At 40.9% G+C, this 22,684-nt stretch overlaps 1 protein-coding gene across 2 annotated transcripts; it reads left to right on the forward strand.

The window, feature by feature from the left end:
• The first annotated feature begins 3,113 nt into the window (after positions 1 to 3,113).
• LOC108710087 (ligand-dependent nuclear receptor-interacting factor 1) lies at positions 3,114 to 22,586 on the forward strand. Of its 2 annotated transcripts, XM_018250486.1 has the most exons (5): positions 3,114 to 3,476; positions 11,689 to 13,072; positions 17,764 to 17,922; positions 21,017 to 21,223; positions 22,190 to 22,586. In XM_018250486.1, exons 1-5 carry the CDS (start codon positions 3,418 to 3,420, stop codon positions 22,277 to 22,279), a joined length of 1,899 nt encoding a protein of 632 aa, XP_018105975.1. In that variant the 5' UTR covers positions 3,114 to 3,417; the 3' UTR covers positions 22,280 to 22,586. The 2 variants fall into 2 exon arrangements, with proteins under 2 accessions (XP_018105975.1, XP_018105974.1); XM_018250485.2 differs by having other exon boundaries at positions 21,017 to 22,586.
• Positions 22,587 to 22,684: the final 98 nt, after the last annotated feature.

The raw sequence follows: 22,684 nt of genomic DNA on the forward strand, positions 1-22,684 counted from the left end.
CCTTTTTCTTTGGGAGGAGCCCGCTGCTACTCTGAAGCCACCAGTTCTTATAGTGAGAGGACCAAGGAGTGAGTTCTGGACGAGAAGGGAATCAAATGTGTGCTGAAAGGACGGAGAACAAGGAACATGGTCAAGGAACAGGTTGGGTCAATACAAATCAGGTAGAGCAGTACTAAATTGAATGTTAGGAACATAGAGGTCACAGGCCAGGGTCAAACCAACAGTAGCGGAGTACAGAAACGGGATCCAAGAGGATGGTCAATAAACAGGAATAGGTCAGGACAGGCAGAAAACTAGGGGTCAGGAAAAGACAGGAGAGACCAAGGAACTATTAGAAAAAGACCTACGTTGGATGATTGGAAATAGGACATTGCTACTTTAAATTAGAAGGAAAGGCTTTGTGCACTTGGGGGTGACAAATGTTAGGCATCCCCAAGTGATTGTATATAGTTACCTGAAACCCTGGGCCGGTGCTCCTATCAGCAGAAAACTCTACTTGCCTGGGGTTATACCAGTGAGCACCACGGAACGATCCTCTTCTGTCTTTTACTTTCTTCATGCAGCTGTGCATGCCCAGTAGAGCGAAAAGCCAAACTTTAACTAAAAAGTCGCTATTTAGTCCTACTGCGAATGTGTTTGCCCTAGGAAATTTGAAGAAAGAAGAAGCTGGATGAGGAACGCTCTGTGGTGTTTATTGGTATTGGGAGCACCGGCCCGGGGGTTTCAGTTAAGTACTATCACTTGGGGGTGTGTAACATTTGGCACCCCCAAGTGCAGCGTGCCTTTCCTTCTCCTTTAAATACTTTATTTTGTGCCAAGTCCGTTGATGATCTGCATGTCAAAGCTGGAAGAGACACTATTAACACTGCACCCTTAAAGTGGACCTGTCACCCAGACATCAAAAGTGTATAATAAAAGTCCTTTTCACATCAAACATGAAATTCAAATTCTTTTTTTTAGTAAAGCATTCATAGCTGTTGTAAACTGATTTCAGCTGTCAATCAAATATTGTCTGCCCCTCCTCTATGCGTTAGGCCAGGGGTGTCCAAACTACGGCCCGCGGGCCAAATGCGGCCCGAAATCCATTTTTAATTGGCCCGCAGCAATTGAATTCAGCGACTCTACTGCACATGCGCCGGAAAGGACTCTAACCTGATAGCGCAGCCTTGCAAACTTCAGCCCACATCCGCGCTCTTCAGTGTTAATCCCTTTTTCATGAGCGGAGGGCAGAGATGAGGCAAAAGCCTAACAACAACAATAATAATAATAAAAGCCCTGGAAGCCGATGAGGTCACTGACTGCGCATCATGTGACCTGGCTGTGCAAGAGGCTGAGTGGAGCTTGGCCAGGAAGGAAATGTTCGCTCCCGAAACAAAAGCCATAGCGAGAGGGTGAGCAGGGAAATTAGGCGCTAAATGTCCCGACATTTTTCACTGTGTCACTGCTAACAACACGCACCCTCACGCACGCACAGTCATTTATCTTTATCTCTGGACTTTGGGAGCCATTACTACCCCCCAAAACGAAAGGCTTTAGTGAGCATCCTAATCATCCCACCCCCAGGCAGCATTGAGATCTTCCCCCCTACGTCCAAATGATGCTGCGGCGGGTTGCACGCTGCCAGTCTGCTGCCTGATAAAACTTTTCTGCCCGTCATTCCCTGGCAGCTTCCCCCTTGTTCTGCAGGTAATGGCTCTCTGGCATGTTACAGGCATATTACAGACATTCTAAACATGCGCACGATACGCCTTCAGACAGGCTCCGTTGTACCCGCATCGCCTTCGCATTGTCTAGGTCTATGACTGCCAGTGTAGAGAATGTCGTCTCAGATATTAGTTTGGAAGCGAGGCATTCAAAGTAAATTGTCCTCTAGCCTGGTAGTAGTGCGGGTCTCCCTTCAGCGGCTTACATCTGCTTTCAGTCATTACAGAGACACATAACAGGAAGTATCGTACTTCACCTCGAGTGAGTGGCCGTCTGTTTAGTATGGCCCTTGATGAAAAAAGTTTGGACACCCCTGCCTTAGACAATTACTTTCACTTTCCATTCAGCACTTCCTACATGTCACTGCTCTCCTCACATTCCCCCCAATCTCTTCACCATTTAATTGTGTAACCAGGACACGGGGATGGACATCAGCTCCCCCATTCTCTTTACCATTTAATTGTGTAGCCAGGACATGGGGATGGACATCAGGTCCCCCATTCTGGTGCACAAACAAGATTCTGAGATGATACAAGACTTAATAACAGTGTCCCACAATATGGCTGCTGCCTGCTTGTTATAATTATGAATTCCCAGACTGAAGGAAACAAGATTCAAATCATTTATATAGTGTAATGTAAGTTCATTTTGCTTGACTAACGTGATAACATAGGATTTGCATTTATAGTTTTGGGTGATGGGACCCCTTTAACCTTGGGGACCATGTGAAACTGGAAGGGGAGAGTTTTAGTCCAAAATGGCAGAAGAGTCCCTGGATGAACATTTTACTGACAGGATTCCTGGGGCTTTGGATGCAGAGGGCAGAGCATGTTCTGGAGAGACAAGAGCAGGCCCAGATACAAACAAGTCACATGTTGCCCTTATAGGTTCTGTGTCTGGAGACAACCCTGTGTCTGTTCCCTATGAATATCACTGACAGGCAGCAGCCTCTCCACACAAGCCTCAGAGCTAAGCCAGGGCTCCAGGAATAGGGAAAACCCCTTCACAAGTAAATATTGAGGGAACAGGAGGAGGAGCCCTCAGGTCTGACACTTGAGAACATTCACGTGTCAAAAAGGAAACACCAGTGATGCTCAAATCGCTCAGACCAAGTGCAATTAATCTTACAACCAACTCAGTTCAATTTCAAAAACAATGGCTCGGACTTCCAGTCATTTGGAGGCATCATTGATACCATAGACTTCTATCAGAGAAAAAAAGATCTACATCCGTTCAGCAAACCGGAACTTCGATTTTTTTTCCACCGCTTCCCGGAAATTGCGTTGGCGGAAATGGAGACTAAAAGCGAGGTACTATTGGACGTGACGACAAGGCGCTCGCTCAACAGCCAATGAGACCGTGCAACGAAGGCGTGGCTTCCGGTAGGCTGCGCTCGGAGCCCAGTAAGTGTTACGTACGTTACAAGGGGGTTGGGGTTAGAGCTGCGGGCTTTTAGCGACGGCTTTTACGGGGTGTTGAAGAGGCGCTGAGCGGGTGTGTGAGCGTGAGGCGGGTCCGGAGTGGGTGGGACTAAACCCTGGGCAGAAAGGGCGGGAATTTGTGTCTCTATCAGGGGGCGCCGTGTTATTGTCTGTCAGGGAAGTGGGCGGTGCCGCTGTCAGACCTATAGAGGGCGCTGCTGGGAAATGTAAGTGAGGGGAAGTCTTCAAATTCCATTGGATCTCCTGCGACTCCTCAAAACTAGACCCACCGATGTCTCAATTCCAGCAGCTGGTGCTGAACTCCACAGAGCAGACCAACCCCGCCCAGAGGTAAGTGTCAGTCTACTGACCCCGCCCCCTGCGCTCACTCTTACACCCGCCCCCTGCACTGACACCAAAGCACCGCCAGGGCGGGTTCTAAAGCCAGAGAGAGAGAGAGAATATGCGCCTCAGGGCTGCTCCGTGTGGCTCCCACTGTCTCTGCGCTCTACGACCCTGTCACTGAGACACTGTGATTGGCGGAACCGGGGGGCGGGGCTTCTCTGGGCGTTGCCTTTAGTTTGACACACAAAGAGAATGCGACTTCCTCATGGTTCGCTGGAGGTTTGCCTTGTACCATGTGACGCATAGACTGATAGTTGGGGGAGGAGCCTGTAATAAATAATCTGTTCATCATGTCTATAATTGTGTGTCTTTAAATGAACTATTAGTATAATGTACAGAGGGACATTCTGAGACAATTTGATTTTATTATTTCTGGTTTTTGACTTATTTAGCTTTTTATTCAACAGCTCTCCAGTTGTAATTTCAGTCATCTGGTTGCTAGGGTCCAAATTCCCCTAGTAACCATTCACTGATTTGAATAAGAGACTGAAATATGAATAGGAGAGGGCTGAATAGAAAGAGGAAGATTAAAAAGTAACAATAACAATACATTTGTAGCCTTACAGAGTATTTGTTTTTTAGATGGGGTCAGTGACCCCCCATTTGGAAGCTCGAAGGGGTCGGAAGACAAATAATTACAAAGATATTAACAGATATAATGAAGACCAATTTAAAAGTTGCTTAAAATTGCCCATTGTATAACATACTGAAACTTAACGTAAAGGTGAATCTCCCCTTTAAAGGAAAACTATATCCCGGAAATGAAACGGTTGATATCATACCCAAGGGGCATGTTGAATCTTCCCATTCTGGAATATGTATTTGAAATATTGCCATTTTCCTTCTGCCCCAATTTCATGATGGTCTGTGATGCCTCAGAGATCACCTGACAGGAAGTGATGCGACCATAACAGGAGTTAACAATTGTCAGATCCCAGGGGGTTGCGCTTAGTTCTTAAAGAAACACTTCGGTATAAAAATAATGCTGGGTAAATAAATAGGCTGTGCAAAATAAAAAATGTATCTAATATAGTTAGTTAGGCAAAAATGTAATGTATAAAGGCTGGAGTGAGTGGATGTGTAACATAATAGCCAGAACACTACTTCCTGCTTTTCAGCTCTCTTGCTTTCCACTGATTGGTTACCAGGCAGTAACCAATCAGAGACATGAGGAGGGGCCACATGGGACATAACAATTTACCTGGTTTTTATTTTTACACTTGTTGGTTCTGCTCTATTTTGGGGTGCCAGGCTAATGACTTGAGACAGACTGATCTTTAAATATGTGGTATTTATTTACAAAGGAACTAAAAGTTATAACATAAAAAGGGAACTAACTAAGAAGGAGGGATGTAGAAAGGGATAGGGAAAGATGCAATGGAAGGGAGTGGAAAGTGACCAACTAACAAAGTATTTACAATGCTCTTTATATACACGTAAGGAAGACCATTCAAACCAGCATACTACCCTTTTCACAGTACAGCCACACCCAAAACACAGTCCCAGCCAATCAGGTCGATGTTAGCTGTTCTTGAACATGGTTCATCTCTTCTTAGATAGACAAGGGAGTGAAATCAAGTTAGGATGCACTGTGGAAGAAATCCCATAATCCAATGCTCCAGGTATCCCTTTGTTGATCCAGCAGAGTGTCATTCCCTTGGGAACTCTTGCTATCCCTGCACCCACACCAGTGTGTCCAGTTATTTGCATCTCTTTGATATGGACATTACTGTAGCTGCAAGGATTGCTTTATGGCAGGATGGCTGTTGTCCAGGCTTGCACCTTCACAGTTGCCATTGATGGAAAGGCAGATATCTGTTAACCCATTGTGTGTATGGGCTTATTGTTGCATATCCAAAATTCAGTACTACAACACTGAACAATTACTTTAAGAACTAAGTGCTGCCCTCTGGGATCCGACAATTTTTGCTTCCTGTTATGGTTGCATCACTTCCTGTCAGGTGATCTCGCAACACACAGACCATCATGAAATGGGGACACGGAAAAGGGCAATATTATTTCAAATATATATTACGTTATTTTACATCAATTTTTGTGGTCCCACCAATATATTATTCGTACTTCATTTTCTCAGATTTTACATCTTTCTTTTCCAGTCCCCAGAAAAACGTAAAATGGGGGTGGTACTGTCCATATATTGGTGCTGTTGTGCTGACTGTATACAAGTCATTTATTCCATAGATTCCCATAAAACAGCACCCAGTGCAGGTGATTCTAGGAGGATGCTGCTGTATGACTAATTGAATAATACATTAATGCCATATATGCCACATTCCCCTAGCAAACATGCATTGTGAATAAGAGACTGGAATATGAATAGGAGAGGCCTGAATAGAAAGATGAGGAATAAAAAGTAACAATAATAATACATTTGTAACCTTACAGAGTATTTGTTTTTAGATGGGGTCAGTGACCCTCATTTAAAGGCTGGAAAGAGTCTGAAGAAAAAGGGAAAATAACTATAAAATTATAAATAATGAAAACCAATTGAAAAGTTTCTTAGAATTAGCCGTTCTATAACATAATAAAAGTTACCTTAAAGGAGAAGGAAAGGTTGAAACTAAGTAAGCTTTATCAGAAAGGTCTATATAAATACACCAGTGAACCCTCAAAGTAATGCTGCTCTGAGTCCTCTGACAAAACAAACAGCACATTTCTTTCCTTCTATTGTGTACTCATGGGCTTCTGTATCAGACTAACTGTTTTCAGCTTAAACCTCCAGGGCTAGGGCTTGAGCATGCTCAGTTTGCTCCTCTCTCCCTCCCTGCTGTTATCTGAGCCCAGAGCTATGAGTGAGCAGGGAGAGAGTCAGGCAGGAAATGATGTCACATCAAGCTAATATGGCAGCTGCTATCCTAAACAAACAGAGAGAGCTTCTAGAGCTGTTTACTCAGGTATGGTAAAGCATTCCACAGAATAAATATAGCATTCTAGCTTGCACTATTGCAACTAATCTATTGGCAATAAAATGCCTCCATAGCTTTCCTTCTCCTGTAAAGGTGAACCACCCCTTTAAAGGGGACCCATCACCCAAACAAAATTATCCAAATCCTATTTTATCATGTTAGTCAAGCAAAATGAACTTTAATTACACTGTATAAATTATTTGAATATTGTTTCCATCAGTCTGGGAATTCATAATTATAGCAACCATGAAGGAGCCATTTTGTGGACACTGTTATTAAGACAAGCCTTGTATCATCTCAGAATCTTGTTTGTGCACCAGAATGGGGGACCTGATGTCCATCCCCATGTCCTGGCTACACAATTAAATGGTTAAGAGAGCTGGGAGAATGTAGGGAGAGCGGTGACATCTAGGAAGTGCTGAATGGAAAGTGAAAGTAATTGCTTGCCCCGCCTCTATGCCTAGGCATAGAGGAGGGGTAGGCAATACTTGATTGACAGCTGATATTTTTTAATGAGTTTACAACAGCTATGAATGCTTTAATAAAAAAAAGAAATTGGATTTCATATTTAATTTAAGAAGGACTTTTATTATACAGATTTTTATGTCTGGGTGACGGGTCCACTTTAAAGGGGACCGGTCACCTTAAGAAATAATTCCAAATTCTTTTCTATTGTGTTTGTCAAGCAAAATCTTGTAGCATCATCCCAATATCTTGCCTCCGGATAGTGGAGTTGAGACCCGTGACATGTAGGAAGTGCTGAATGGAAAGTGAAAGTAATTGGTTGCCTAAGGCATAGAGGAGGGGCAAGCAATATATGATTGGCAGCTGAGAATTTTAAATACCTTTATGGGTATGGATGTGTTCATTTAAATGGGGAACTAAAAAAAATGAAAAATTAATAAAAGCTTCCTCATACTGAAATAAGTAACTAAATACAATCAATTAAATATTCTGCATTGTTTCTGAAATAATCAAGTTTATGTTAACTATTCCTCTCTCAGCATCTGTTTCTCTTCATTCTCTCTTCATGCAGCAGTTGGGTGTCAGATATTCACTGACAGTTACATCCAATATATCTTATAGGGGGGCTCCTTTCCTAGCAGATTTATTAGAGCTCACTCAAATAACTGATTCTAGTACAAACAAAATCTAACAAAACAACTGCCTTTTGCACAAATCCTGCATGTAGAGAGACATGATGTCTGGTGAGTTTAATAGAGTGACCTCTAATACATCTTCTAGGCAAAAGGAGCCCCCCTATAAAATATATTGGATCTAACTGTCAGTGAATATCTGACACCCAACTGCTGCATGAAGAGAAACAGATACTGAGAGAGGAATAGTGAAGATAAACTTGATTATTTCAAAAACTGTACAGAATTTTTAATTGATTGTATTTAGAAAGTTTCTTATTTCAGTATGAATAAGCTAATATTTATTTTTGCAATAGTTCCCCTTTAATGAGAGTCTGGCCCTCCCCAACTTTCAATGTCCAAATGTATGCTTACTTGGGTCTATCATCATACCAACGGTTATGCTATCTCCAGCTGCTGTTTTATGTGAAAAAACCTATATTGTTGACTTGGAAATCTACATCGGCTCCAGCATTTGCAAAAGTTGGTGTAGAGAATGCCCAGCTAAGTTCAATGCAATTTGGGACACTTGGTTGATCCGTATAAAAAGACATGACTCTCAAAGGCTTAGTTAGCTATATTCTCTTTTATCTCTGCCTTTCTTTCCCCGTTTTACTAATTTTGTAACTTAAAAGCAATAAATAAAAACTTTAAAAACATTTTTTCAATAGTTCCCTTCAATTTTAAAGAGACGTGTATTATGCAGTTTTTATGTTAGGTAACCGTTCCCCTTTAATATTTTGCTCCTTTTCAAGAATTTTGGAAGTTTAGACAACTGTCTACCTACGTTTTCGTCCTCCTGATATGTATTTATTTGTCACTTAAATAATCGGGAGTATTTTTTTGTGTTTGCAGCTTTAGAGCTGGATAGTTCCACTTAGTATTCCTTTTATATATTGCTTCCAACCTAAACTTCTCTTTGTTGAGTTTTCACCAGGCCCTTTAGAGACACTGATTTTGCTTGAAGACGGGTCCCCAAACTTTTTTGAGCCACATTCAAATGTGAAAAAAGTTGGCGAGCAACATACATATGCAAAAAGTTCCCGGGGTGTTCCAAATATGGGCTGTGATTGACTATTGGCCAACCCTGTGTTTACTGGCAGCTACGGGAGACTGTTTGGCAGTACAAATTTTATTTATTTATGTACCAAAACTTGCCTCCAAGCCTGGAATTCAAAAATAAGCACCGGCTTTGAGGCCACTGGGAACAACATGCAAGGGGTCGGAGAGCAACATGTTACTCATAATCCACTGGTTGGGGGCCACTGCTTTAAGAGTACATTTTTGATAACGCATACATGAAGAAGTGAACATGGCCGGTCACTTCTTATCTGACCCAGGGGGAGTGGGGTTTATACCATTTTACTGGTGTGACATTGAGAATGGAGTCCCTACCCTGAGCCTCAGAGTCTACGAATGAAACCTTGAAAATAGGTTCTGTTGTTGCCTGGGAAGGATATATGGCTCCTTTTTGTAATAACACAGGGATCCACAGTCAGTTTCAGAACTTATAACAAAACTTTAGTTATTAAAGGCCCATTAAAGTTGTACTTGCAGTATATGATTACACAAATCAATAAGTAAGGAGTATTGGGGAGCACCTACCATCAAATAGAAAATAACCGATGGTGTGCAAGGTCAAATAATTAAAGGAAAACTATACCCCCCAAACAATGTAGGTCTCTATTAAAAGATACTGAGTAAAACAGCTCATGTGTAAAACCCTGCTTCATGTAAATGAACCATTATCATAATAATATACTTTTTTAGTAGTATGTGCCATTGGGTAATCATAAATAGAAAATTGCCATTTTAAAAAATAAGGGCCGCCCCCTGAGATCGTAGGATTCACTGTGCCCACATACAAACCACATGTAAGGTCACATGAGTCAATTAACAGACAGAGTTGTGTCTTTTGCTTCCTCACTTCTTCCTGTTACAGTTAGAGCTGCAGTATTTCTGGTCAGGTGATCTCTTCCTGTTACAGTTAGAGCTGCAGTATTTCTGGTCAGGTGATCTCTTCCTGTTACAGTTAGAGCTGAAGTATTTCTGGTCAGGTCATCTCTTCCTGTTACAGTTAGAGCTGTGGTATTTCTGGTCAGGTCATCTCTTCCTGTTACAGTAAGAGCTGCGGTATTTCTGGTCAGGTGATCGCTGAAGCAGCACAGATAGAGTCACGAAATGGTGGTTCAAGGCAAGAGATATAAAATTTATGTAAATATATATTCCAGTTTGGAAAGATTCTTTAATATGTCATTCAATTTGATATAAACTATCTGTTGCTTAAGTATTCATTTTGGGGGTATAGTTTTCCTTTAAACAAATATAGAAAAGAAAAAGAATTGACCTATTGCTTTGCACCTTCCCATCCCTCTTAGTCCAAAAACACAGTCCTATGTCTACCCCACAACATGTGTTAAAACATAACTTTTAATAAATATCATTAAGAAAGAAGTCCAGATTAACACCATTAAAAATACATTAGGTACAGGGAGGCGAGATGCCACAGGATAGTGGGTTTAAAACAAATCTCTGCGGCAATATATATGCCGAACAATCCCACAAAATAATATGGTGGTGTGTTGTTGTGTACTGATATCAGCCTTATATACATAGACAATGGTAATCCACCATGCATAGCATCTTATACATTTAATTTGATATTACCGCAGCATATAACTTCTAAAATATTAATATCATAGCAGACTGCTGCGTTTAGACCGAAAGAGGCACTATCTAGGTGCGACTCTTAGATTTATTGTGGCGGTAGCAGAAGTAGCTTCCGTTTCCCAACCATTCCGAACCAACCCCTTCACCCACAGTATAAACCCTCCCAGGTACTGAAAGAGGTAATAAGTAAGTGCAGCTCTAAGCTTGCTGCGGTGATGAACTTATGATTCCATTTACCCACTGTTGCCAAGCTAACCCCTTCTCCCGCAGTGAACACCCTCCCGGTCGTTAAATAGGAGCAAAAAATGGACTCAATGGTAAAAACATTAAGGGGCTGATTCACTAAGGGTCGAATATCGAGGGTTAATTAACCCTCGATATTCGACTGGGAATTGAAATCCTTCGACTTCGAATATCGAAGTCGTAGGATTTAGCGCAAATAGTGCAATCGTACGATCGAAGGATTATTCCTTCGATCGAACGATTAAATCCTTTGAATCGAACGATTCGAAGGATTTAAATCCAACGATCGAAGGAATATCCTTCGATCAAAAAAAGTTAGCCAAGCCTATGGGGACCTTCCCCATAGACTAACATTGACTTTGGTAGCTTTTAGATGGCGAACTAGGGGGTCGAAGTTTTTTTTTAAGAGACAGTACTTCGACTATCGAATAGTCGAATGATTTTTAGTTTGAATCCTTCGATTCTAAGTCGTAGTCGATGGTCGAAGTAGCCCAAAAAATACTTCGAAATTCGAAGTTTTTTTACTTCGAATCCTTCACTCGAAGTTAGTGAATCGGCCCCTAATTGTGTTGTAGGATATAAAAGAAGCCGGTCCCAGCACCACAGCCACACCAACCCCTTCACCCACAGCGTAACAACCTCCCAGTGGTGATAATTATCCCATTTCTTTCAGGGAACTTGCAACGCCCTGCCTAACGAAATTAAAATCTTGAAAGAGTATGCGCCTATGATTACACAAATAAGATGATTCTGGAAAGTCCGTATACAGTAGAACCCCGATTTTACGTACTCAGACTCCCGATTTCCCAGAATTGACATTCTCGTGTGGGCAAGTGGCATTACCTCTTGCCCCACACACCAAATTTACGGACAGCGCACTCTCAGGAACCACATCAAGGAATCGCATGCTCATCAATTCATCGATAAAAAAAACTTCATTTTATTTGTTAAACATATTGACAAACTGTTAACCCTTGAGGTCTGATGCGTTTCGTGTCACGGCACTTCATCAGAAACCTCTTGCCCCCCCAACCCCGTTTTAGTTTTTTTCTTTTTCCCAGAATTTACACCATTTTGATGAAGTTAAATCTGGGTTCCACTGTATATTCGTATTAAAGACCAACTTTTTGTGTTTTGGGCTTCTTTTTTTTATTTTACTGATCATGTACATTTCTTTTGAAGCCTTACAGGTTGTGTGTATCACGTCATTCAAGGTGTTGGGCTTCCTGGACAAAATGTTCTAAAACTGATACCGGTGTCCAAGCCAGCGAGCAATTTAATCCCAGTGTTTCAGCAGCCTGTGATCTCCGGTATATCGGCACAAAAGCTAGCGGTGCTGCCTCCTGTGCTTTCAAATTCCACCTTGCCCACCCCAGTAACCTTGCCCGTGTTACAGCAACCTGCTTTTGGCAATTATATCATCACCGCAAATAGCAGTCTTCCAGAAAGTGCAAAAACTCTCCGCGTTGACCAGACATCTCCCCTTCAGAACGCAACTGTGATTCTTGAGAAGCCCCATGTGACTGTTCCATCGAGCTTTCCTCAGACAGCAGCACCAACATTTGTCATGGTGAAACCGACGCCAGCCGTGGTTACTGTAAATTCACCCCCCATGTTGCCTTCGGGACATCATCTCCAAATTCCTGCCAATGCTGAAGTGAAATCTGTCCCAGCTTCTTCCTTGCCTATCGCTATTCAGCAGAAGATCATCACAGCAGCTAGCCGCGGAGATGTCAATAGAAACCCTTCTGTTATATACGTTTCCCCAGTTAACACTGTGCGGACCCTGGCTGCAAAACCATTGAGCCCTCTGAGCCCCAAGACTGACACAACAACCCCAGCGCCAGTAGGCGTTATGGTTCCAGCTCCTAAACCTTTTCAGTCAACTGCAGAAGCTCCAAATGCACCAATGAAATGGATTGTGCAACAGAATACAGAGTCGGCAGCCTGCCTTGTTCCAGTAAAATCCTCCAATGACACTGCTTCAAAGATTCTAAAACTGCTTTCAGGGGCTCAAAATGACCAAAACAACCTTGCAAATGTTTTGCCCGTGTCCAACAGCCCTGCTAGTTCTACTACAAAAGCTATTAATATTAAAGATAATGCTCTTGTTATGTACAATAATAAAATTTACCTGCTGGCCAAACGGGGGTCTGAAGTTTTCGATTCAGAAGCTAAACAACCTGTGTCATCAAGTCAGGTTTCTCCGGAAAAATTAGTGTCAAGTCCTGACAAAGATATCTCCAATAAGGTGGTGGAAGTAGTACTTTCAAAGAATAAAACTTCCGGGTCGTACGGCAATCAACAAATAAGTTCTACTGCAGAGAACACTACTCAGAACTTGAACATAAAACAGACCTTTACTCCCAAACCTTTGCAAGGGAACAGGGCTATGACCAATGGCATTTCTGTAAACAATGATTCCATCAAAGAAAAGCACTTGATTATTCCTAGATCTCCACAACAAGATCGCATTTACACGCCTCCAAAGCAGACGCCTGCAATTAACATGAACTGTGTGAAAGATGAACCCGAGGATCCTGTTCCCATTGCACAGACGAACCAGGTAAATGGAGCGTAGATGCTAAATTTGAGTTTCAAATATTTAATTTTTCACCACTGTAGAAAATAGGTAAAATTGGTGACTGTTCTGAAGTTCAAATAACTGTCCGCTATCTTCTCTCCACTGACCCAGTATTCTCAAATCCAACCACTTTGAAATACTGTGTTTTGGTATTTTTGTTTATTTGGTTTGGTTTTTCTTTTATTTCCTTGGGGGGCATCATGGAACCTTGGGATTCTACCAGCAGATCAAATCAAATTCTTGTACTTGAGAATGGCTCCTGAATTTCAAATTGTGCATGCAGGTTATTACATAATTGGTTGAGAACCCCAACTAGGTTTGCAGGCAACTGTTGCACCACCATAGACCCATGAATTTGGAGTGCAGAAGTAGCAGCCAATATTATACTAGTTTTACTACCATTGGTCAGGTAAGTTGGAAATCTTGGACATCCCCATTCCCTGGCCTACCTATAGGCTCTCCAACCCTTTCCATGCACAGAATCTGATCACATTGAGTGTCCCATGGTATTTACCAAGAACTTTAGTCCAGCAGGCACATTGTTAGGGACAGGACTTGTAGTTCCCACAGACATACTTCAAACATAATCACAAATGTGTCACCTCCTTCTTACCATCCCCACTCATTTATAGTCAACTACAAGAGGTCCTCTGCACTCAACCCATTATCAATATATTTAAGACAGAGACATTTTGTGCTACTGCTACTAAAAAATGCCTTACCCTTTAAACAGCACAGGGATTGTTTGTCCATATATTGCAATATATTTAAGCTGAACAACTACGTCAAAGTCATCCCTTATCTGGCCAGTCCTACGCTCAATTTTCATCTGATTCATTAAGAATTCTATTGCTTCATTATACATTTTACAACATTTATAACCATTAAAGGGGAAAGAAACCTAGTCGGCGTAAACTAGATGCAGACAGTATTGCATGTTTTTCTTGCATTACATAATTTTTGCATGTGGCCCACAGCTGGTTTAGTCATTGACATAAGCAACCAGATCTTCACAGGAGGAGCCTTCTGAGAGTTCTTTCTGTAAGGACCTTGGGTCACTTGATTCAGCTTCTGCTTGGGAGCCACAGACATTCCAATCATAACGTGCAAAGCTTATCTTTCCCACTCATGTTTTTGGAGCAAATATCAGAGGCTGTGCGTTCTAAGCATTATATACACTGGTCATCTTATTATAAGCAAGTATCCACTATCATCTTAAAATACACTGGATAATTGGGGATAGTCCAATCACAGAGAAATCATCATCCTTCAGAAGTCATCGAGGACTATTCGATTGGCTTAATAAAAGATTTTAGAGAATCCTCCAAATACAAAGGAAACCTTGATATCTTCATCTACCTTTAAAGGCCTGTACAAGACAAAAGGAAAATGCTATCATACAGTCATAACTTGGGAACATTGTGCAGCATGATTTTTTTTTCTCCTTCCACCGTCCAAATCATGTTCAACCATTCAATCAATACTCCAAGATCAAAGTACTGGCACTCCATAGCAAATGCAAAGGGATACAAAAACACAACGTTTCAGGCGCTTGCCCCTTCATCGGGTCCCGAAACGTTGCGTTTTTGTATGACTTAATAAACACGTAGGGGATTATCTTTTTGCATTTGCTATTGAGTGCCAGCACTTTGAGCTTGGAGTATTTCTACATTGTGGCAATTGCCGTATCCACCAAGGACTGGGCACCTAGCAGAATCCTTACAGGAGGGCCAGGGAGTGCAAGCGGATTCGTGTTCTACAACCATTCAATCAAAGCATGGAATATTTCTTTAAGATCTGATTGTGATTTCATTCCTCCAGCGGTTGTTCACCAACGTTCTCACCAAACTCCAGTAGTTTCACTTCAAGCAGATAACTATGTTACAGTCTGTAGGCCAGGTAATTGTGCTTCATTGCTTCAAATCCAAAGAATGATCAGGAGAAACTCCATTCTCTGTACATATTGAGGACCTGTTTGAAGAGTCACTTTTTGTTGATCCTTTCTGGTCCTATAATGGGTTCTGTAACATCCACTGCAACTAGTTCAAGATGGATGAAAAGTCTTTTGTGTCAGAATAGAGTTTACTGTGCCAGGGCTGTGAGCACCTCTTGGGCTTGGGGAAATGACGAATCTGCTGAGCAAAAGTGCAGGTCCTACGCTTAGTTATCAGTTGTGTCTGTAAAGTAGAGGGATTGTATTTTCCTTTACAGAAGAACATTTAGTAGGAAAGTTCTATGGAATGCTAAAAGCTTTTCTATCCTTATCATTTACAGTAGGGGGTACATTATACCTTATAATACATGAGTGATACTCAAAGTTCCCTGTATAACTCAGCCTGCAGCCTTGTGCCTTTATATGGTCACAGAACAACCCCTCAGTGACTTCTACTATCCTTATCATTTACAGTAGGGGATATATTATCCCTTATAATACATGAGTGATACTCTGAGTTCCCTGTATAACTCAGCCTGCAGCCTTGTGTCTTTATATGGTCACAGAACAACCCCTCAGTGACTTCTAATATCCTTATCATTTACAGTAGGGGGTACATTATCCCTTATAATACATGAGTGATACTCAGAGTTCCCTGTATAACTCAGCCTGCAGCCTTGTGCCTTTATATGGTCACAGAACAACCCCTCAGTGACTTCTACTATCCTTATCATTTACAGTAGGGGATATATTATCCCTTATAATACATGAGTGATACTCAAAGTTCCCTGTATAACTCAGCCTGCAGCCTTGTGCCTTTATATGGTCACAGAACAACCCCTCAGTGACTTCTAATATCCTTATCATTTACAGTAGGGGGTACATTATCCCTTATAATACATGAGTGATACTCAGAGTTCCCTGTATAACTCAGCCTGCAGCCTTGTGCCTTTATATGGTCACAGAACAACCCCTCAGTGACTTCTACTATCCTTATCATTTACAGTAGGGGGTACATTATCCCTTATAATACATGAGTGATACTCAGAGTTCCCTGTATAACTCAGCCTGCAGCCTTGTGCCTTTATATGGTCACAGAACAACCCCTCAGTGACTTCTAATATCCTTATCATTTACAGTAGGGGGTACATTATCCCTTATAATACATGAGTGATACTCAGAGTTCCCTGTATAACTCAGCCTGCAGCCTTGTGCCTTTATATGGTCACAGAACAACTCCTCAGTGACTTCTAATATCCTTATCATTTACAGTAGGGGGTACATTATCCCTTATAATACATGAGTGATACTCAGAGTTCCCTGTATAACTCTGCCTGCAGCCTTGTGCCTTTATATGGTCACAGAACAACCCCTCAGTGACTTCTAATATCCTTATCATTTACAGTAGGGGGTACATTATCCCTTATAATACATGAGTGATACTCAGAGTTCCCTGTATAACTCAGCCTGCAGCCTTGTGCCTTTATGTGGTCACAGAACAACCCCTCAGTGACTTCTAATATCCTTATCATTTACAGTAGGGGGTACATTATCCCTTATAATACATGAGTGATACTCAGAGTTCCCTGTATAACTCAGCCTGCAGCCTTGTGCCTTTATATGGTCACAGAACAACCCCTCAGTGACTTCTAATATCCTTATCATTTACAGTAGGGGGTACATTATCCCTTATAATACATGAGTGATACTCAGAGTTCCCTGTATAACTCAGCCTGCAGCCTTGTGCCTTTATATGGTCACAGAACAACCCCTCAGTGACTTCTAATATCCTTATCATTTACAGTAGGGGGTACATTATCCCTTATAATACATGAGTGATACTCAGAGTTCCCTGTATAACTCAGCCTGCAGCCTTGTGCCTTTATATGGTCACAGAACAACCCCTCAGTGACTTCTAATATCCTTATCATTTACAGTAGGGGGTACATTATCCCTTATAATACATGAGTGATACTCAGAGTTCCCTGTATAACTCAGCCTGCAGCCTTGTGCCTTTATATGGTCACAGAACAACCCCTCAGTGACTTCTAATATCCTTATCATTTACAGTAGGGGGTACATTATCCCTTATAATACATGAGTGATACTCAGAGTTCCCTGTATAACTCAGCCTGCAGCCTTGTGCCTTTATATGGTCACAGAACAACCCCTCAGTGACTTCTAATATCCTTATCATTTACAGTAGGGGGTACATTATCCCTTATAATACATGAGTGATACTCAGAGTTCCCTGTATAACTCAGCCTGCAGCCTTGTGTCTTTATATGGTCACAGAACAACCCCTCAGTGACTTCTAATATCCTTATCATTTACAGTAGGGGGTACATTATCCCTTATAATACATGAGTGATACTCAGAGTTCCCTGTATAACTCAGCCTGCAGCCTTGTGCCTTTATATGGTCACAGAACAACCCCTCAGTGACTTCTAATATCCTTATCATTTACAGTAGGGGGTACATTATCCCTTATAATACATGAGTGATACTCAGAGTTCCCTGTATAACTCAGCCTGCAGCCTTGTGCCTTTATATGGTCACAGAACAACCCCTCAGTGACTTCTAATATCCTTATCATTTACTGTAGGGGGTAATCAGTGAGGTAGAATTTTGACTTAAATCATTTACAGTAATATTAATCTGTCTCATATATTTAATGTGTGGTGTGTCTGTTGGAAAGTTTTGTGCCATGTTTTATTCATTTTTCAAATCTTAATTCCAGGTACAGAGACTGACAATACCTGTTGTTAAACGCGAGAAAACTATAACTCCGATTACTCCGTGCAGCGATAAAAATTTAAGACGGAAATTTGGTTTGATTAAAAAAGAAAAAGTAATATTAAGGAGGCTTCCTTTACTACAGGCTCAGACCTCATCAAAGGCAAGTAGGAAAACCCCCAAGAGGCATTGCAGTTGTATCTATGGCTCCTATGTATATGTAAAAAAATGTAAATTATATTTGTGTATGTGTCGTGGCAGCTTGATTGGGGATTTTTATATCAAGAACATGGTGATGTGGTAAAGCTTTTGGTATGAGCAACATGCAGTCCCTAAGAACTTGTTTTTGTAGAATGTTTTAAAATCTGCCATTTTATTCCTGTATAGCAGATACTGACTTCTTAGGTTTTAACATAATTTAATTCTTCATCAAAATATGCCTATATGTCCTTTAGAGTATAGAAGAAATCGGCAAGCACTTTCGGACTTCATACGTAATCATATCGTATATATACGAAACGCGTCAGGACATTATGGTTTTAATGCATTTGAAATAAAAGTTGAATTTTACCTATTTGAAGTGGCGTCCGGAAGTGCTTGCCGATTTCTTCTATACTCGAAAGTGTACACACCCCCTGCTACGGGTTCGGGGCGATGCACCCGGACCACTCAAGACTTCGGGTGAGTGTCTTTCCCATTTGTTCATGAGCGACTTCTATTTGAACATTACATTTAAGTGCCGGACCTGGGGTCTTTACACCCAGGTCACGTCTGTTACAGGGTGAGCAAGGTTTTTTACTTTTTACAATCCATTATAGGACTGTGCAGCTTTAAAATTTCGTTGTAAATCAGTATATGTCCTTTAGACCAATCCCTCAATGTGATCTCTTTCTATGTAAACTGGAGATAGGTCACTTCTCCTTTAAGAGAGTGCTGGACTCCGACACGGAAGCTTTTATTTTTTGCAGGGGTGGGTGTGAGATAAGAGAGGCTGAAATCATTAGTACTCCCCCCTACAGGAAGTAGTATCCTTCCCCATATTAAGAAGTGGAGTGTTTTTGTAAAACAATATATTTTACTAATTAGTGGGTTTACATCAGTAATTTTGTGATTAATAGTTATTATTGCCATCAAAGTTGAGATCAAAGCACAAAACTTCAAAACTACAAAAAGTAGACAAAGAACTCCGGAGGGAAACCTATTTCTCACATGCTGTGGGTGGATCTTTATTTGTTCTGGTTAATTATGTGACATTGGAAGATATGAAGTGGTGTCAGGTGGGTTCCGAATTTGATACTAGTTGCTGTTCCAGAAGACGGGGCTCCTTCCTTGTGGTGATACCTTTATTACTATAAAGAGAGATTTTTCTATAGAGAGAAAAGTATCCCGCAAAAAAAACTTGTTTAGATTATCGGTCACTAATATCCACCAGTCAGACACACGTATTACTTATAGGATCAGTAGTTAGTGATTTGTGCAACACCAGTATATTAAAGGGATACTGTCATGGGATAAAAAATATTTTCATAATGAATCAGTTAATAGTGCTGCTCCAGCAGAATTCTGCACTGAAATCTATTTCTCAAAAGAGTAAACTGATTTTTTTATATTCAATTTTGAAATCTGACATGGGGCTAGACATATTGTCAATTTCCCAGCTGCCCCAAGTCATGCGACTTGTGCTCTGATAAACTTCAATCACTCTTTACTGCTCTACTGCAAGTTGGAGTGATATCACCCCCTCCCTTTTCCCCCCAGCAGCCAAACAAAAGAACAATGGGAAGGTAACCAGATAGCAGCTCCCTAACACAAGATAACTGCTGCCTGGTAGATCTAAGAACAGCACTCAATAGTAAAATCCAGGTCCCACTGAGACACATTCAGTTACATTGAGAAGGAGAAACAACAGCCTGCCAGAAAGCATTTATCTCCTAAAATGCACATGCCACAAGTCACATGACCAGCGGCAGCTGGGAAATTGACAATATATCTAGCCCCATGTCAGATTTCAAAATTGAATATAAAAAAATCTGTTTGCTCTTTTGAGAAATGGATTTCAGTGCAGAATTCTGCTGGAGCAGCACTATTAACTGGTTTGTTTTGGAAAAAAAAAATTTCCCATGACAGTATCCCTTTAAGCCAGAATTGTAAGTACCTCTTAATTGGCTGGTCTGTGATAAAAAGTGAAAACTGCTTATCATGTAAATAGCAGTTTATACTTCGTATATTTAGTAGAGAAAATGAATTACTTCTAATGCACAGTGTGTAAATTAGTTCATTTCGTATCCATCAATTAGCTCTAAATGAAATTAGCTAAAGTGCTGTGCAAACAATTATCGATGAGCCAATACTCAATTATTGTAGAAATTATATAAAGTAAATTAAATAACACGTAGTATTAAGTTACTTCATCCCAATTAATTAATAAAATAGAAATTCATCGGTCTAAAGTGCAGTGCAATAAATATTGGTGCAGTTAATAAAAAGTAGGTGGGTAAAACTATTCTGAAGGTAGTAGGGAACGGAAGTAAAGAACAGTGAAGTTGTCCCAAAACTTAATACCTAATATTTTTCTATCCCTGGGACATCACAAAGTAAAGGCAGGCAGGGTAACCGTGACTCTGGTCTCGTAAATTACCTTATCTTATACTTATAAAGAGTTTGGCTTAACCTATAAAAGCACAAATCATCCGCTCCTTGTAGTCGAGTAAACCGTAATAAGAGATAAAGAGTGAAGTGAGCTGTGGGCTGTAACAAGCCAACCCTCTAGGACCAATTCCGGACTGAGTTAGTAAAATGCTCCATAGCTAAATTAAAACCGGTTAACGAGCAGAAAAACTATTTTTTTAAAAACTCAGTCTGGGGTACTTTTCTCTTTTTCTCTCTGTAGAAAAATCTCTCTTTATGACTGATTTTACTGACCTGGGTCAGACCTCTGCTACAACTAAGTGGATATAATTATAAGTAAGCAATCAAGGCTACTGTTCCATTCTCTTCTCACAACCTTTGTTACCATACCAACAGTACCTAATAATAAGTAATTGATAAAGTTGGCCAGATTTAAAGATTCGGTCCCCAAGTTGGCAGCTGTGTGCCTGTGTGTAAGTCTAGGTGTCAAAATGGCATTGGCACAAGGACTTCGTCGGCTCGTTGATGTGCTCCTCTCCCATCTTAACCAAATGTAAAATTATCAGCTTTCTAGATTGGTGTGATAACATGTATGTGAAATGCATTTCTTTGTTCTGAAATAAAAACAGGTGGCAGTGGAACAGCATGGGATGAAAAGAAAATCTGCATCTCCAGACCCTGCACATCAGTTGAAGAGGAGAAAGAGCCTTGATGAATCTGTTCTTAGACAAGACTTTGCCCCGGTCCAGAGTAACAATCCTAATTCACTTTCCTCCACAACAAGTCGCCCTCTTTCTGCCGGATCCTTGCGAGCAGCATCGGTGCCCCCTGTAACAGTAGGTTCTGTCTCGTCCTTACTATTAACTTCCAATACCCCTGCCAATCCCTCGGCCCAGATTAAAAACCCAAACCCATCATCAAATCCCCCAGAACAAAGTCATTCTGATGAAAGTTCCTCCCAGTCAAATTCAGAGCCTGCGCCTCCGGGCCAGTACTTTCCAACCGTCGCTCCGGTTTATTTTGAAGATACAATTCGAGATGAGAAAATCCGCAGACTTAAAGAGCTGCTCAAGGAACGGGAACAAGAACTGGAGGCAATCAGAACACAAATGAGAACTTGATTTCCTTACAGATCTCAACCGGTGGTCAGAATTCCTTTCAGATCCCACTCCGGTGGTCAGAATTCCTTGTAGATCCCACTCCGGTGGTCAGAATTCCTTGCAGATCCCAACCGTCGATCATCAGTTGGAAGCATTAGGTCTTTCTATTGCAATGATTGCAGGATGAAAGATTCCTACAAAGCTTTCTTAGCTACAGTTTATTCTATAAAGGGAGGAAACAGACATTCCCACCACTCAAATTAAGTAGGACTCGTCCCTATTCAATGTCAAGTAGAGCCAATATGGTACATGTACAGAATTTAGCTGCCTGCTCTATATCTATTTAGATATGTGGATTTTTGTTTTTGTAGCAGTGAGTGCAAAACAGGTTTTTAGTGTGGCGGAATATCTATGATGTACTTGTGTGCTAGAAGCATAGATGTACTTTGCTTTATGCTTTAGCTGTAAATTTGTCCTGGGTAGATGTCTAATATAGAGGGGAGCATGAATTATCCTCCAGGGGCACACACACTATCAAGCACCTAGTTTACTGTACATTTATATAGATTTCTATACAATTTTAGCAAACGTGACATGAGAATTCTTTCTTTTTATTTGTTGGATATGAAAACTGTATCTGCTAAAACGCCAAATCCTCTCAACGTGAATTTAGTAGAATTCTACTTTTTTTTTTTTTTTTAGTTTCTGCAGAACCAAGAATCCATGCAGCGTGCTTCCCACAAAAGTTCTAATTCTAAGAAACATTTAAAGGGGTCGGAACCACAAACATAACATTTTTTTAATAAAATCTTGTTTATTTCTAAGCAACTGTCCAATATGTATTTGTGTTAAAACTTTTCACTGACTTTAGAGTTGAAAATGCAGTGGCCGTGGAAAGCTTTCATTAGTATACGCAGGATTGGAACCTCTGGGAATTTGCAACGACCCCATTGTTGTTAATGGAACACGTAGTCCTGAAGAGACGGAAACAGCAGCTGTACAATTGTTGACAATTTGTAATTATAGGAAGATTGCTTAGAATGAATGTGTTTTTATTATGCAAAAATGTTATATTTGAGATAACTTCCCATTAACTGGACTTTATTGTGTGTTACTTTATTTTATTGGGTGGGATATGGATGCAACTCTCTAGTTTTACTTAAAGGAACAGTAACATCAAAAAATGAAAGTAATGAA

Source organism: Xenopus laevis, chromosome 2S, assembly GCF_017654675.1.
Source record: "Xenopus laevis strain J_2021 chromosome 2S, Xenopus_laevis_v10.1, whole genome shotgun sequence".
NCBI lineage: Eukaryota > Metazoa > Chordata > Amphibia > Anura > Pipidae > Xenopus > Xenopus laevis.

Excerpts from the sequence above, each read along its gene's own strand:
- LOC108710087 (XM_018250485.2), top strand. The coding sequence starts at position 3,418 with ATGTCTCAATTCCAGCAGCTGGTGCTGAACTCCACAGAGCAGACCAAC. Across the intron at positions 3,477-11,688 it reads CAGACCAACCCCGCCCAGAG|CCTTACAGGTTGTGTGTATC; the intron begins GTAAGTGTCAGT and ends TTTCTTTTGAAG. Across the intron at positions 13,073-17,763 it reads CCATTGCACAGACGAACCAG|GTACAGAGACTGACAATACC; the intron begins GTAAATGGAGCG and ends TCTTAATTCCAG.